This window comes from Neofelis nebulosa, chromosome 2 (genome assembly GCF_028018385.1).
Source record: "Neofelis nebulosa isolate mNeoNeb1 chromosome 2, mNeoNeb1.pri, whole genome shotgun sequence".
In the NCBI taxonomy this organism is placed as follows: Eukaryota; Metazoa; Chordata; class Mammalia; order Carnivora; family Felidae; genus Neofelis; species Neofelis nebulosa.
This window is the reverse complement of record NC_080783.1, coordinates 95,575,635-95,589,872: the sequence shown is the minus strand read 5'-3', so window position 1 is coordinate 95,589,872 and position 14,238 is coordinate 95,575,635. Positions and strand designations below refer to the sequence as shown.

The 14,238-nt window shown below is 38.1% G+C and overlaps 1 protein-coding gene across 2 annotated transcripts in view; it reads right to left on the bottom strand.

Annotated features, from left to right (window-relative positions):
- Nucleotides 1-14,238, bottom strand: part of MAP3K19 (mitogen-activated protein kinase kinase kinase 19) — a 67,059-nt gene that overhangs the window by 19,978 nt on the left and 32,843 nt on the right. For both annotated transcript variants that reach the window (XM_058694845.1, XM_058694854.1), the window contains one exon: nt 7,543-7,639. In XM_058694845.1, the coding sequence (XP_058550828.1) occupies nt 7,543-7,639 (97 nt within the window). The remainder of the gene's footprint in view (nt 1-7,542; nt 7,640-14,238) is intronic.

Sequence of the window (14,238 nt, the reverse complement as noted above, 5' to 3'; positions counted from 1 at the left end):
GAGACTGGAGCCTGTTTCAGATTCTGTGTCTCCCTCTCTCTCTGACCCTCCCCCGTTCATGCTCTGTCTCTCTCTGTCTCAAAAATAAATAAACGTTAAAAAAAAATAAAAAAGAAAAAAGAATTGACATTAAAAAAAAAATGACAGAAGACATGAGTAGACACTTCTCCAAAGAATAAATACAAATGGCTAACAGACACATGAAGAGATGCTCAACCTCACTGATCATGAGGCAAAGGCAAACCAAAACCACAATGAGATATCACCTCACACCCGTCACAATGGTTACAAGCCAAAAACCCATGGAACAACAAGTGTTAGGGAGGATGTGAAGGAAATGAACCCTCCTGCACTGTTGGTGGGAATGCAAAGTGGTGCAGCCTCTGTGAAAAACAGTACAGAGGTTCCTCAAAAAATTAAAAATAGAACTACCCTACAATCCAATAATCACACTACTGCATATTTACCCAAAGACTACAAAAACACTAATTCAAAAAAACATATGCACTCCTATGTTTATTGCAGCATTATTTATCATAGCCCAATTATGGAAGCAACCTATGTGTCCATTGATAGATGAATGGATAAAGAAGATGTGGTATATATACACAATGAAACTCGGCCATAAAAAAGAATGACATCTTCCCATTTGCAACGACATGGATGAATCTAGAGAGAAAAATGCAAAGTGAGTCTGAGAAGGACAAATACCATATGATTTCACTCACATGTGGAATTTAAGGAAAAAAAATGAACAAAGGGAAAAAGACACAAACCAAAAAAACAGACTTTTAACTATAGTTATTCAAACTGATGGTTACCAGAGGGGGTGGGGTGGGGAGGGTGAGTGAAATAGATGATCAGGATTAAGAGTACACTCATCATGATAAACACTGAGTAATATATAGAATTGTTGAATCACTATATTGTATACCTGAAACTAAAAAATAATAATAACAATAAAAATAATTACAGATTGGTATCAGGGTAATGCTGGCCTCACAGAATGAATTTAAAAGTTTTCCTTCCTTTTCCATTTTTTAGAATAGTTTGAGAAGAACAGGTATTAACTCTTCTTTAAATATTTGACAGAATTCAAACCTATGAAGCCATCTGGTCCTACTCTGATTTGTTGGGAGTTTCTGATTACTGATTCAATTTTGTTGCTGGTTACAAGTCTGTTCAAGTTTTCTATTTCTTCCTGCTTCAGTTTTTGGAGGTTATATGTTTCTAGGAATGTATCCATTTCTTCCAGGTGTCCAATTTGTTGGCATATAGTTTTTCATAATATTCTCTTGTAACTGTTTGTATTTCTGTGGTGTTTGTTTTATTTCTCCTCTCTCATTTGTGCTTCTTTTTTGGGGTCCTTTCCCTTTTCTGTTTGATAAGTCTGGATAGAGGTTTATCAATTTTATTGATATCCTCAAAGAACCAGCTCCTGGTTTCACTGAAAATACTAATTCAAGGGTATACATGCACCCCGATGTTTATAGCAACATTATCTACAATAGCTGAATTATGGAAACAGATCGAGTGTCCATCAACTGATGAATGGATAAAGAAGATGTGGGGTACAAATTACTAAAATGTATTGTAACTTTACAAATTAAGAATAATTTTTAGGCCATTAACTAGTCTTAGGGGAATGTTATTGGAATTGAATCAATGTGCTATAAAATGCAAGTAGCAATGTCAGAGACTTAAGACTGATGACTCAAAAAAAGTACAATATATGTTCTGTCAATGCCTTTTTGTTTAACCATTTTGTCTAACTATTTTATTTTAAATACTATATTCTGTGGATACAAGGCAGACACATTAATCAGGTGACATTGCTTTATTCGGCTCTGTAGATGTTGTTGATCAGTAATTAATTTCTGTTGTGAAGAATTTGTTAACAAATCCTGAATTTATGTCTGATGGAGAAAAATAAACACTGATCATATTTTTATACTTAAAAAAAAGATGTGGTATTTATATATATACAATGGAATATTAGCCATAAAAAATGAAATCTAGGGGCACCTGGATGGCTTGGTTGGGTGTCTGACTTCGGCTCAGGTCATGATACCATGGTCTGTGGGTTTGAGCCCCACATCAAGCTCTGTGCTGAGTGCAAAGTGAGTCTGAGAAGGACAAGTCTGAGAAGGCTTGGAGCCTGGAGCCTACTTCAGATTCTGTGTCTCCCTCTCTCTCTGCCCCTTCCCTGCTTTTGTGCATGCTCTCTCTCTCAAAAATGAATAAACATTAAAAAATTTTTAATTAAAAAAAATGAAATTGTGCCATTTGCGATGACATGGATGGGTCTAGAGAGAATAATGTTAAATGAATCAGAGAAAGACATAAATACTATATGATTTCACTCATATGTGGAACTTAATAAACAAAACAAATGAACAAAGGGAAAAAAAGAGAGAGAGAGGAAAACCAAGAAACAGACTCTTAAGTATAGAGAACAAACTAATGGTTACCAGAGGGAAGGTGGGTGGAAGGATGGGTGAAATAGGTGAAAGGGATTAAGAGCACACTTATCATGATGAGCATTGAGTAATGTATAGAATTTGAATCACTATATTGCACACCTGGAACTAATATTATTTGTATGTTAACTAACTGGAATTTAAGTAAAAACTTTAAAAAATCACAGGGACATTAACCAGGGACTGAGTTTCAGCCATCTTTATATTTTTCCTATCTAGCATATGACGGGTCCTGAATCAATGCTTGCTTAAAGAGCAAAAAAAAATATGTAACAAAACTTTCCAGATATAAAATAAAGTTTTATGGTGAGCAATGTTTTCTCCTTGGATGGAGAAAACAGGCCCTCCTGTAAAGTGTAACTAATGACACCTACTTCACAGGACCATTGTGAGATTTAAATGAAATCATTTATGTTGCCCCATGGGAACTTGCTTGTTATATGAATTTTGGTCAACTCCTTTCTGCTTCCATGGAATGATTCCCACTATAACCCTTAAGCCAGACGGTTCCAGCTTGTAGCATCAATGCTTGCTTATAATATAACATGCTAAATTTACATTTAAAAAAACTAGTGGGGGGGCGCCTGGGTGGCGCAGTCGGTTAAGCGTCCGACTTCAGCCAGGTCACGATCTCGCGGTCTGTGAGTTCGAGCCCCGCGTCGGGCTCTGGGCTGATGGCTCGGAGCCTGGAGCCTGTTTCCAATTCTGTGTGTCTCCCTCTCTCTCTGCCCCTTCCCCGTTCATGCTCTGTCTCTCTCTGTCCCAAAAATAAATAAAAAACGTTGAAAAAAAAAAATTAAAAAAAAAAAAAAAACTAGTGGGAACCATGCCACTTTTAAGATTTGTTCATCTATTCATGTTTTTCCATTCAACAAACTTTTATTAAGTATATGCCAAGCCCAACTCTTTGTGCTGAAAATACAGAAATAAACAAGGTGCTACTGTGACCTTAGTAGACAATAAATAAGAAAGCAAAAAGCATTTCAATGTAAACATTGTGATAGAAGTGTACAAATGGTGTTATGGGAACACAGAGGTGTATGCTTTCCAAACAACCCAGTGCTTGTCCCAGTGTTCAGTCCTGTCTATGTATTTCTGAAGGCCATTTAGGGCATCTCCCTATGTCTAGGGGGGCTATGGTTTTAAATAGCCCCACTGATGGTATGCTAGGGAAGAAGTGGAGCAGAGAAGATAAAAGGGTATGAATCAGACAGATCTGGATCTACATCCCTCCTCTGCTTTTTATGGGTGATCTTGGGAAAGTTACTAAATAATCTAGCTTTGGTTTTCTTGATGTTTTTCAAATATGACAACATGATCGGATGTTCTCTGCTATTATAAAATAGCAGGGATCACATCTCCAAAAATGAGGTTTCCTTGGAATGGCCAATATATTTTTAAAATTTTTTCAAAGATGCTACCACCATGCTATTCAGCAACACAAAATAAGATGTTTGGAATTACAGAGCTGGAAAGAACTTAGAGATCATCTGATCCAAGCCCTTCATTTTATAGACAAAGAAACTGATAACCATGAAGTTGTGTGATATCATCAAGGCTGCTCTCATACTTGAAAGGAAGATGGATGTCTTTTATAATATTTTTGTAGCCATCAAGTGCAAAATCCTAGCTGACATGTTAAAGTAAGAAAAACATACAGCATACATTCCTAATCACTAAACTGTCAGTGAAAAGAATAGTCTATACAAAGGCTAGCTGCAGTTAGTACTTTGCTGTGAAAGTTGGAAAACTGTGTGCAGCATATTCATGTGAACACATTCTTAAAAATGACTGTACTTTTACAATTATTGAGAACTAATAAACCTAGAATGTTTTTAAGCAAATTTAATGTGTTCAATAGTTTGTTAATTGGTTGATTTCTTTTCAAACCAAGGAACAAAAGATACAATAAGCAAGTATAAGAAATACCTGCCCTTGCGGAAATTGTTCAAAGTTAGTGGCCCCATCCTAGGGGTGCCTGGGTGTCTCAGTCAGTTGAGCATCCAACTCTTGATTTTGGCTCAGGTCATGATCTCAGGGTCGTGGGATCAAGCCCTGTGTTAGGCTCTGAAGTGAGCATGGAGCCTTCTTAAGACTCTTTCTCTTTCTCTGTCCCTCTTCCCTGGTCATGCTCTCTCCTTCTAAAATTAAAAAAAAATTAAAAAAAAAAAAAGCGCTAATGGCCTCATCCTAATCGTTGGGTCATAAATGGAGGGCAAAAAGGTTATAGAATGTATGGACTCTGAAATCGACTGGGAACATACAAATGTTCTCCATTTTGTCTCTTCATTGAGCATGAATGGTCATGGGAGCCTCTGAACCTACCAGGTTCCAGAACCACCAGGAAAGATGATGCATTGTCACATGTAAAAATAAAACACTTGTTCTTGAGTGCATCTTTCCACATAAGAAGAGGTAAAGTAACCCCATCAGAAAATGTTACAGTAGAAAGAAACTAAGAGGCAGCATTTAAATATAGCCAGAAACAATTTCACAGAAGAGGTGAAAATGATATTCAAAGTGGGAAAACGATCATTAATTTGTTAATGTTAAGCCATTATTAAAATGAAAACTGAAAATTGTCCCAGTCTAATTCATTCAATGAAGAAAAATTATTGCCTCCAGAAGAGTCTTACTCTCCTGTGTTTTCTGCTTGTTGTGTTTAAAATATTTTTAAATACCCTCTCCACATTTTTATAATTTCCTAAATAGTGACTCTCGACACAGGTTTTTTAAACATTTATTTATTTTTGAGAGCGAGACAGAGACAGAGCATGAGTAGGGGAGGGGCAGAAAGAGAGGGAGACACAGATTCCGAAGCAGGCTCCAGGCTCTAAGCTGTCAGCACAAAGCTCAATGTCAGGCTCAACCCCATGAACTGCGAGATCATGACGTGAGCCGAAGTTGGCCGCTTAACTGACTAAACGACCCAGGCCCTCCTCTATTATCTTTTAAAACCTTCTTCATTGCTAACTCAACCAGAGTAAATTCTGTTATCTGCAGTTAAGAATCCTGATGGATATGCACTGCGTTAAAAAATTCTTTTAAGCCCAGTAATTTTAGTATATAGGTTCTTATCCATTTATGAAAAGAGTAACTTTACATGCTCAATGCAGTCTACAACGTTTGCATCTGATCATCGTTCTAGGAAAACAGCTGAGTGAGGAGTGCTAGAAGATTTTTATACTAAGGAAAAGGATGAAGGATTTTTAGGGGGCCATAAATTGTATTTTACAAATTATCATCTATAAAAGCCTATAATTAAGCCAATGTGTACAGCAGGAATACTTAGTTGTTAAAGTCCATGGGTGTGATCCAAACATTATATATATCTTATTGATGCTCCCTTTTGAATAGAATACAGTGAGCAGAGATAAATTAAACAAATGTGTATGTCTGCAACAGAATAGATACTCATATGACACATACATAAAGTTTTTATAAAGTGTGCAAGCATTTAAACATTAACAACTTCAAGTACGTTAGAAACGTGTAAATGGGGTTTAAAGAGATTTATTGATACTTAAGATGAATACAGTGCACAATAGTGCCCCAGATGTTTTTATTTCACACTTGTGACTTAAGAATAACTAATAAAGACTACGAACTATGAGAAGAAAATTAAACAGACACATAATTGTTTCTTTCCAGTTTGTATCCCAAGTTATTAAAGCTCAAATTTTAGGCAAGAGCTTAGTGGAGATGCTACATAAATGCTACGGCTCCTATACGAAAACCTTCAATTATAAAACATTATAAATCATGTGAAAAGAATGGAGCAAGTCATCTCCAAACTGAGTAGAATAAAGAAATTATTTAACCTCTTGGGAGGTGCTTCGGACACAACTGTTCCTAGAACTCTGCTCTGAAATGTTTGAAAGTCAAAGTCAGACCACGAGGAGTGTTTGGAAGGATTAGGCCAGGATTTTTAAATTTTAATTAGATGTTTCAGGTTTTGTGGTGTTAATTATTTCAAATGTTACTAAATTATTCTCTGCTCTCGGCCTGGAGAAAGGAGATTCCAAGTGAGTTTGAGAGAGGCAGGAACTCCCCAGGAGAGGGCAGCATCACATAAGGCGACAAAGGAGACAGTGGCTCGGACAGCAAAGCAGTGTTTGGGGAGGTTGACGGGGTTGCGGAAGAAAAGACATCCGAGAGGACAACCTCCCGGAGTTTAGAAATGGAAGTCAGAAACTGCCAGAGAGAAATTGGAACAGTGCTAATAAACATTTAATTTATGAAGTTTAGGGACGCCTGGGTGGCTCAGTCGGTTAAGCATCCAACTTTGGCTCAGGTCATGATCTCGCAGTTTGTAGCAGCTCAGAGCCTGGAGCCTGCTTCAGATTCTGTGTCTCCCTCTCTTTCTGACACTCCCCACTCACGGTCTCTCTATCTCTCTCTCAAAAACAAATATTTTAAACAATTTTTTTAAATGAATAAAAAGTTTATAGGTGAGTAGATGACAGATCATTATGACTGCTGTCGAGACTATTTTCTGAGGGGAGAATCTGCAAATACCTTGTGGTCTGTTAAACGCAAAGGCTCTTAAGGATATGACAGGATAACATATTTGGAATGGGTGTTGTTGTAGAAAAATTCCAGACTTATATACTCATAGAATAAAGGACTGAGACTTGGGGCTTTAGTGCCTTGTTCAGTCTCCCATCTTTCCCTGAAGAGAGGAGCTTTGGGATAACAGCTGATGGAGAAATGCTTGATTCTGGAAGAGAACAGATCCCTGGAGCTGATAGAAGATTCTGAGAGGCAATAAACGGAGGGAAAGATGTTGTCAGAGAAAAAGGAAAGAGGCAGAGAATGGCTGGCTGAGCTGGAGCAGGGTGGAATCAAGAGAGACACATAAGAGAGATAGCCATTTGGGCCAGCAAGTTGCCAAGTCGTGCTGATTGAGATAAGAACCAAAGGATAGGACGATGACTGGGTCCTCTTTCCCTTGTGCTGTTTTCAAGGTTCTGCACCAAGCACTACTGAAATTGGGGTGGTGGCAGGAATCCAAATAACCAATGTTAACTTTGTGAACGCATCAAGGACAGAAGCCAGATACCTTCTGTCCTGGGTTGCCAATCTTGTCCATCACCACTTGGATCCTCTCCTTCACTAAGCAATATGGAATGACTGCAATCCTCGTCTTGGTCAAACTCCTGCAGTATCAGGAAAGAGTAACTCAGTTATTCAACATACTACTTTGTTGACAAAGTGAATATCGATTTTTCTAAGCTAAAGTTTCATACCATGGATTCCTTTTAAATTAGAGAAAGTATTTAGAACTAAAATAATGGGGAAAGTATCTGCTCCTGGAGCACCAGGCTCAGAGAGACGTGGACATGATTAATTGTATAACTGAAAATGAAGATCAAAGCTAAAACCACATAGACACATAGGAATTCAGTATTTTACACTTTTTTATCATGTCAGTGTCCAGGCTGCTAACCTGCCACAAATTCCATCTGGGTGGGTAGCTGGAGAGAATCCTTTGGCCACAGCAGTGAAAAACCCCAAATGAACGTGGTCTTTTCCATAATGCCTCCCTGGGGCATCATTCACAATTGGTGAGGATGGAAATCCCTGCCCCATATGGAAGCTACAGATATAACTCTGGACTGAAAAGAGGCAGCAAGGCTTATTAAAGTTTTCACTATGACATCTTTCTGATCTAATCATGGCACATAACCTCTCAAGGAAGGAAAAACTTCCTTTTTATCCTCTAGAAAATAATCTTTATGCTTAAAAAATATGGTAGAAAACCAACCTGATTTATGAAAAGTACTGCTCTCTAAATAAGTGTTTTCTTATTAGAATTCATTGTTGTTGACAGGTTCCTTCATTAGAAGTTGTTGCCGCTGGTGATTTTGCCCTATTTAATGTATCAAACAGTGACAGATGCAAATAGTAGTTAAAATACCCCATCATAACCCAGAAGTTACAATTAGCTCTCTGGTTTCTATGATCTGTTATCTATTACCACTATTTAAGAGAACTGTTGGATAAAGTCTTTGCCCTAGGCTCAGATGCCTGTCACACAGGTGGGAAGTCTATCATTCTGGTATTTCATTCATTCATTCCCAATCAAGCTTGGGAAGTTTTCCACTTTGTTCATTTTAATTATCACAGAAAACAATCAAAATAAAATCCTTTATTTACGCTGCCATTAAAATATTTTAGGTATTCAGGGGCACCTGGGTGGGTCAATCTGTTAAGCGTCTGACTTCGGCTCAGGTCATGATCTCACAGTTCATGAGTTTGAGCCCCGCGTCAGGCTCTGTGCTGACGGCTCAGAGCCTGGAGACTGTTTCTGATTGTGTGTATCCCTCTCTCTCAGCCCCTCCCTTGCTCATGCTCTGTCTCTCTCTCTCTCTCAAAAATAAATAAACATTAAAAAAATTAAAAAAAAATTTTTAGGTATTCAACTGTAATAACTTTATAGTCCTACCTTTTACATAGCAGCAGTACCTGCTTTTTAAAACTTTTTTTTTTTCTAAGTAGGCTCCATGCCTAGTGCAGAGGCCAAAGTGAGATGTGAACTCATGACTGAGATGAAGATCAAGAGTCTGATGCCACTTTTTAAACCACCCAGGTGCCCCTTTTAAAAGCATTTTATTAGGTTCCTGGGTGGCTCAGTCAGTTGAATGTCTGACTCTTGATTTTGGCTTAGGTCATGATCCCAGGGTTGTGGGATAAAGCCTAGTGTTGGACCGTTGGACTCTGCACTGAACATGGAGCCTGCTTAAGATTCTCTCTCCCAATCTCTCTCTCTCTCTCTCTCTCTCTCTCTCTCTCTCTCTCTCCCCCTCTCTCTCCCCCTCTGCCCCTCTTCCCCACTTGCACTCTCTCTCTCTTAAAAAAATTTTTTTTTTGTAATAAAGCATTTTCTATCTCCTGGCAAAGGAGGTACCCTGTCTCAGACCATCCTGGTTGTCAGTGGCAAAAAAGAGATGGGGGCTGGTTCACCCTAATACTAATACTAGACTGTTGTGAATTTCACTGCTTGCTCTTTTCTGCATTTCAAAAATTCTGTCACTGTGTGGCAAATTTCTTCTCCTTTCCATGCAATTACAATGGTTGGGGGGGGTGTTCTCTTTTTAGACTATATAGAAATACAAAAAAGCATTTTTAAAATGCACTAGAGTGGTGCCTGGGTGGCTCAGTCGGTTGGGCGTCCAAGATCAAGTACTGTGTCTGGCTCTGTGCTGACAGCATGGAGCCTGCTTGGGATTCTCTCTCTCCCTCTGTCTCTGTCTCTCTCCCAATAGTGCTCGCTCTCTCTCTCTCAAAATAAATAAATAAAAATTTTTAAATGCAGTAGGAAAAAATCTGTCATCTTACAAATAAAAAAGCAAACACGATTAACATAGAAATAATATTTCATCTTTTTCCTAAGTATTTAAAAATACAGTTGCATCACATCTTATTTTGTCCAGCCTTTTCACTTAAGGCAAGTACAAATTACATAGCAATTTACTAAGTAAACATCATTTTAATGTAATTATAAATTCTTTCTCTCAACAAGTATCTATCAGAGGGTCACAACAATGTTTAGTAAACCCCATGAGTCTTACAATATAAGCCCCATAATGCTTATTAGTCAGTTTTTAATTCTTCATTATTACACATAGTGCTGTGGACACCCATGCAATTAATACCCAAATTTTTATTATTTCTTTAGAGTAGGTTTCTAGATATTGAATTATTGATCCAGAGAGTATGAACATTTTTAAGTTGCTTTACACATACTACTTTAAAAGTAAAGTTTCCACTTAATGCTTACACTCTACCAGCAGTTCATGAAGGTGTTTCACTACATCTTCTCCCCGATTTATCAATTATCATCACTTTTCATTTTTAGTACTGTAATTTATGGAAGTGGTCATCTTGTTGTTTGAATGTGCACATTGTGATCAGTAAAAAAGTTTGGAGACAGTTTCACATGTTTATTGACCACTGAATTTTTCCTTTTAATAGATATAGTCTTGTTCAGATCCTTAGTCTGGGAACACTCTTATGAGACCTCAAAATATATTCCTACCATTTCATATAATTACAGTGATTCAATTAAATTTTTATGATAAACTCTGGCAAATAGCAGCCTTCATGTGGCAGTGTTAATATATAACTGGGGGGTGTCTGGGTGGCTCAGTCAGTTAAGTGTCTGATTTTGGCTCAGGTTGTGATTTCACGGCCCATGAGTTCGAGCTCCACATTGGGCTCTGTGCTGACAGCTGACAGTCTGGAGCCTCCCTCAGATTCTGCATCTCCCACTTTCTCTGCCCCTCACCCACTTGTGCTCTGTCTCTCTCAAAAATAAATAAACATTAAAAAATACACACACACACACACACACACACACACACACACAACTGGCTCTCATGTCAGGTGTCTATGTTGATTAATGAGCTGTGATCAGTCTCAACTGCTCAGTTCATTTATTAGTTGGTCCTTTAGGAAAGTTGAAAGACGCGGAGTGTGGGCACACCTACCAACAAAAATCCATTTTGATGACTAGCATCTACACATGTAGGGTCAGACACTCCTCTATGTAACATATATATATTATATAATTTAATCCTCACACCAACTGAAGGTAGGAATTATTGTTTTCTTTTTACACATGAGGCCCAGAGAGGTTAGCCAGTGGCAAAGTCAGGATATACACCCAAACTCTGAAGTCTGGTTCCAGAGCTCTTAACCCCTCTGCTTTCTTGCAACCATGGAAAGTTCAAAACAAAGAATCTCAAAAAGAATCAGAAAGAAAAGAATCAATAACAGTAAGCAAAATTTAGATAAAGGATACTGAAACCTAATTTATAAGTTTTGCATGGGAAAAAATAAAAGGTATGTGATACCTGCTAGTATCTGACAAAAATTTCTTCCATAGAATAAACTGAAAAACCGTAAACATCACACAAACCCAAAAGGATGTAGGGAATAATATATGTTTTGAAGGCTTATCACGGAAATGAAGACTCTAAAACAGAAACAGCTCTGGATTCTCTAATTTATTTTAGAATGCTAAATAGGAAAGACTTTAAGATGTACTTGGGTGCCACAAGGACAACTGAAATAATGACACTCAGTCATGAGTGAAGAAGAGAAAATATTAGAATAGCACATCCCCAGTATAAATGGATTTCATAAGCCACTGACAATGATGCAGGAGGTGACAATAGACTAGAAAAAGTATAGCATTCTAATCAGCAAACAACAGAATCTCAAACATACAGAAAAGAGGCATAGAAATCATACATAATTAAATTTGGAAGGAAGAGTCTCTTTACATGAAAGGAGACTCAATTTCAAGTACTGTGATTGGGAGAGGCTGTAAAGTCTCTCAGAGGCACTCCTACAATTAAGGCAGCTGCTTATATTTGTAAACTATGAAAACCTATTGCAGACCACCAAAAAGAAAAGCAAGCTTTCATTTAAAGAAAAGAAGTGAAGGATGACCTTGGGTTTTACAATTTAAACCTTAGAGAAAGCACTAGAGATGAAAAGACAAGTTCAATAGTCAGAGTCTATTTCTCCCTCAGAAATGAGTTCAAAGTTATTTCAACCATAATAACAAAAATATAGAGTGAGGTTCAACAAAAGTTTTTAAATTGCATGAAAAAAATGTACTAATATAAAGGGATGTTTAGTCCTTTTACAAAAGAGAATTCCTTAAATATGCCACAAAAAACGAAAAGCAAATGTGCTTTTGTTTAGCAATTTCTAATGCATAACAGTCACTTAAAAAAATTTTTTTAACATTTATTCACCTTTGAGAGACAGAGAGAGACAGAGTGTGAGCAGGGGAGGGACAGAGAAGGAGACACAAATCGGAAGCAGGCTCCAGGTTCTGAGCTGTCAGCACAGAGCCCAACGTGGGGTTTGAACCCATGAACTGTGAGATCATGACCTGAGCTGAAGTCGGACGTTTAACCAACTGAGCCACCCAGGCACCCCAGTCACTTTTTTTTTTTAGTTTGTTTATTTTGAGAGAGAGAGAGACAGAGAGAGAGAAAGAGAGAGAGAGAAAGAATATGAGTGGGAGAGAGGCAGAGAGAGAGGAAGAGAGAAAGAATTCCAAGCAGGCTCTGTGTGTCAGCAAAGAGCCAGACTTGGGGCTCGATTTCAAGTACTGTGAGATCATGACCTGAGCCAAAACCACGAGTCAGACACTTAATGGACTGAGCCACCCAGGAGTCACATGACGGTCACTTTAAAGACTGATCTCTAGGTATTTTATTTCAATTACTATGTAATATTAGTAACCAAAAACAACACAGCCTTTACAGTTGTGACAAAACCTGCTGCGTAGCAGGGTTTCTCAGCCTCACCACCTATGACATTTGGGGATGGATAATTCGTCATTGTGGGGCTGTCCTGTGCCCTCTAGGATGTTTAGCAGCATCCCTGACCTCTACCCACTAGATGCCAGTAGCACCTCCACCCAGCTGTAACACCAAAAATGTCTCCAAATGTTGCCAAATGTCCCCTGGGAACTCTCTGTTGAGAACCAGTGTACTAAAGCAACTGTGGTTTGGTTTTTGGTTTTAGCCTGTTTAAAAAAGTTGTAAAAGAAAAATATTCAAACAGTATGAAATATGCTATTGTTTAATATTAAAAAATAGTAATAATAGTATTAAAAATAAACATTTCCATTCTACCCCATCCCATCTCATGCCTGAGAGGAGTCTTTTTTTTTTAATTTTTTAAATGTTTACTTATTTTTGAGAGAAAGAGAGAGACAGAGAATGAGCAGGGGAAGGGTAGGGAGAGGGAGACATAGATTCCGAAGCAGGCTCCAGGCTCTGAATCCTCAGCACAGGGTTCAACACAGGGCTCGAACTCATGAACTGTGAGATCACGACCTGAGCAGAAACCAAGAGTTGGACGCCCAACCAACTGAGCCACCCAGGCGCCCCAGAAAGAGAATCTTGAGCAGGCTCCATGCCCAGCACAGAGCTCAGATGTGGGGCTCAATCTCACAACCATGAGATCATGACCTAAGCCAAAACCAAGAGCACGATGCTTGATGCTTAATCAATTGAGCCTCCCAGATGCCCCACCCTTACTTTCAATTTAAGTGTAGCATACTTTCAGAAAGTGCATAGATTCATGAATGTTTATAAACTGAACATAATTGTGAAACCAGGACCCAGATCAAGTAAAAGAATTCTTAGACAGGATGTAAGAATTAAGACCCATAAAAAATAGATAAATTGGTTTTCATCAAAATGAAAAGCTTTGGGGGGTGCCTGGGTGGCTCAGTCAGTTGAGCATTCTGCTCTTGATTTCAGCTCAGGTCATGATCTCACAGTTCGTGAGATCAAGGCCAGTGCTGGGCACTGTGCTATCAGCATGGAGCCTGCTTGGGATTCTCTCTCTCCTCTCTCTGCCTCTCTCTTGCATGTGCTCTCTCTAACTAACTAACGAACCAACTAACTAACTAAGAAAAACTTCTATTCAATGAAAGACCTGTTACAAAGGTGAAAATAACAAGCCAGTTCTTCTATTGACTAGTAGAAAATATTTGCAAATGACATATCCAGAATATATAAGGGATTCTTTAAACCCAACAGTAAGAAAACAAACAATCCAATCAGAAAATAGATTAAAAATTTGAACAATTCATGCTGATGGGGAATAAACCCATAGAAAAATGATGTTCAACATCAGTCATTAGGGAAATGGAAATTAAAACCACAATGAGATACCATCATACTTCTACTTAAATGGTTAAAATAAAAAATACTGACACTGC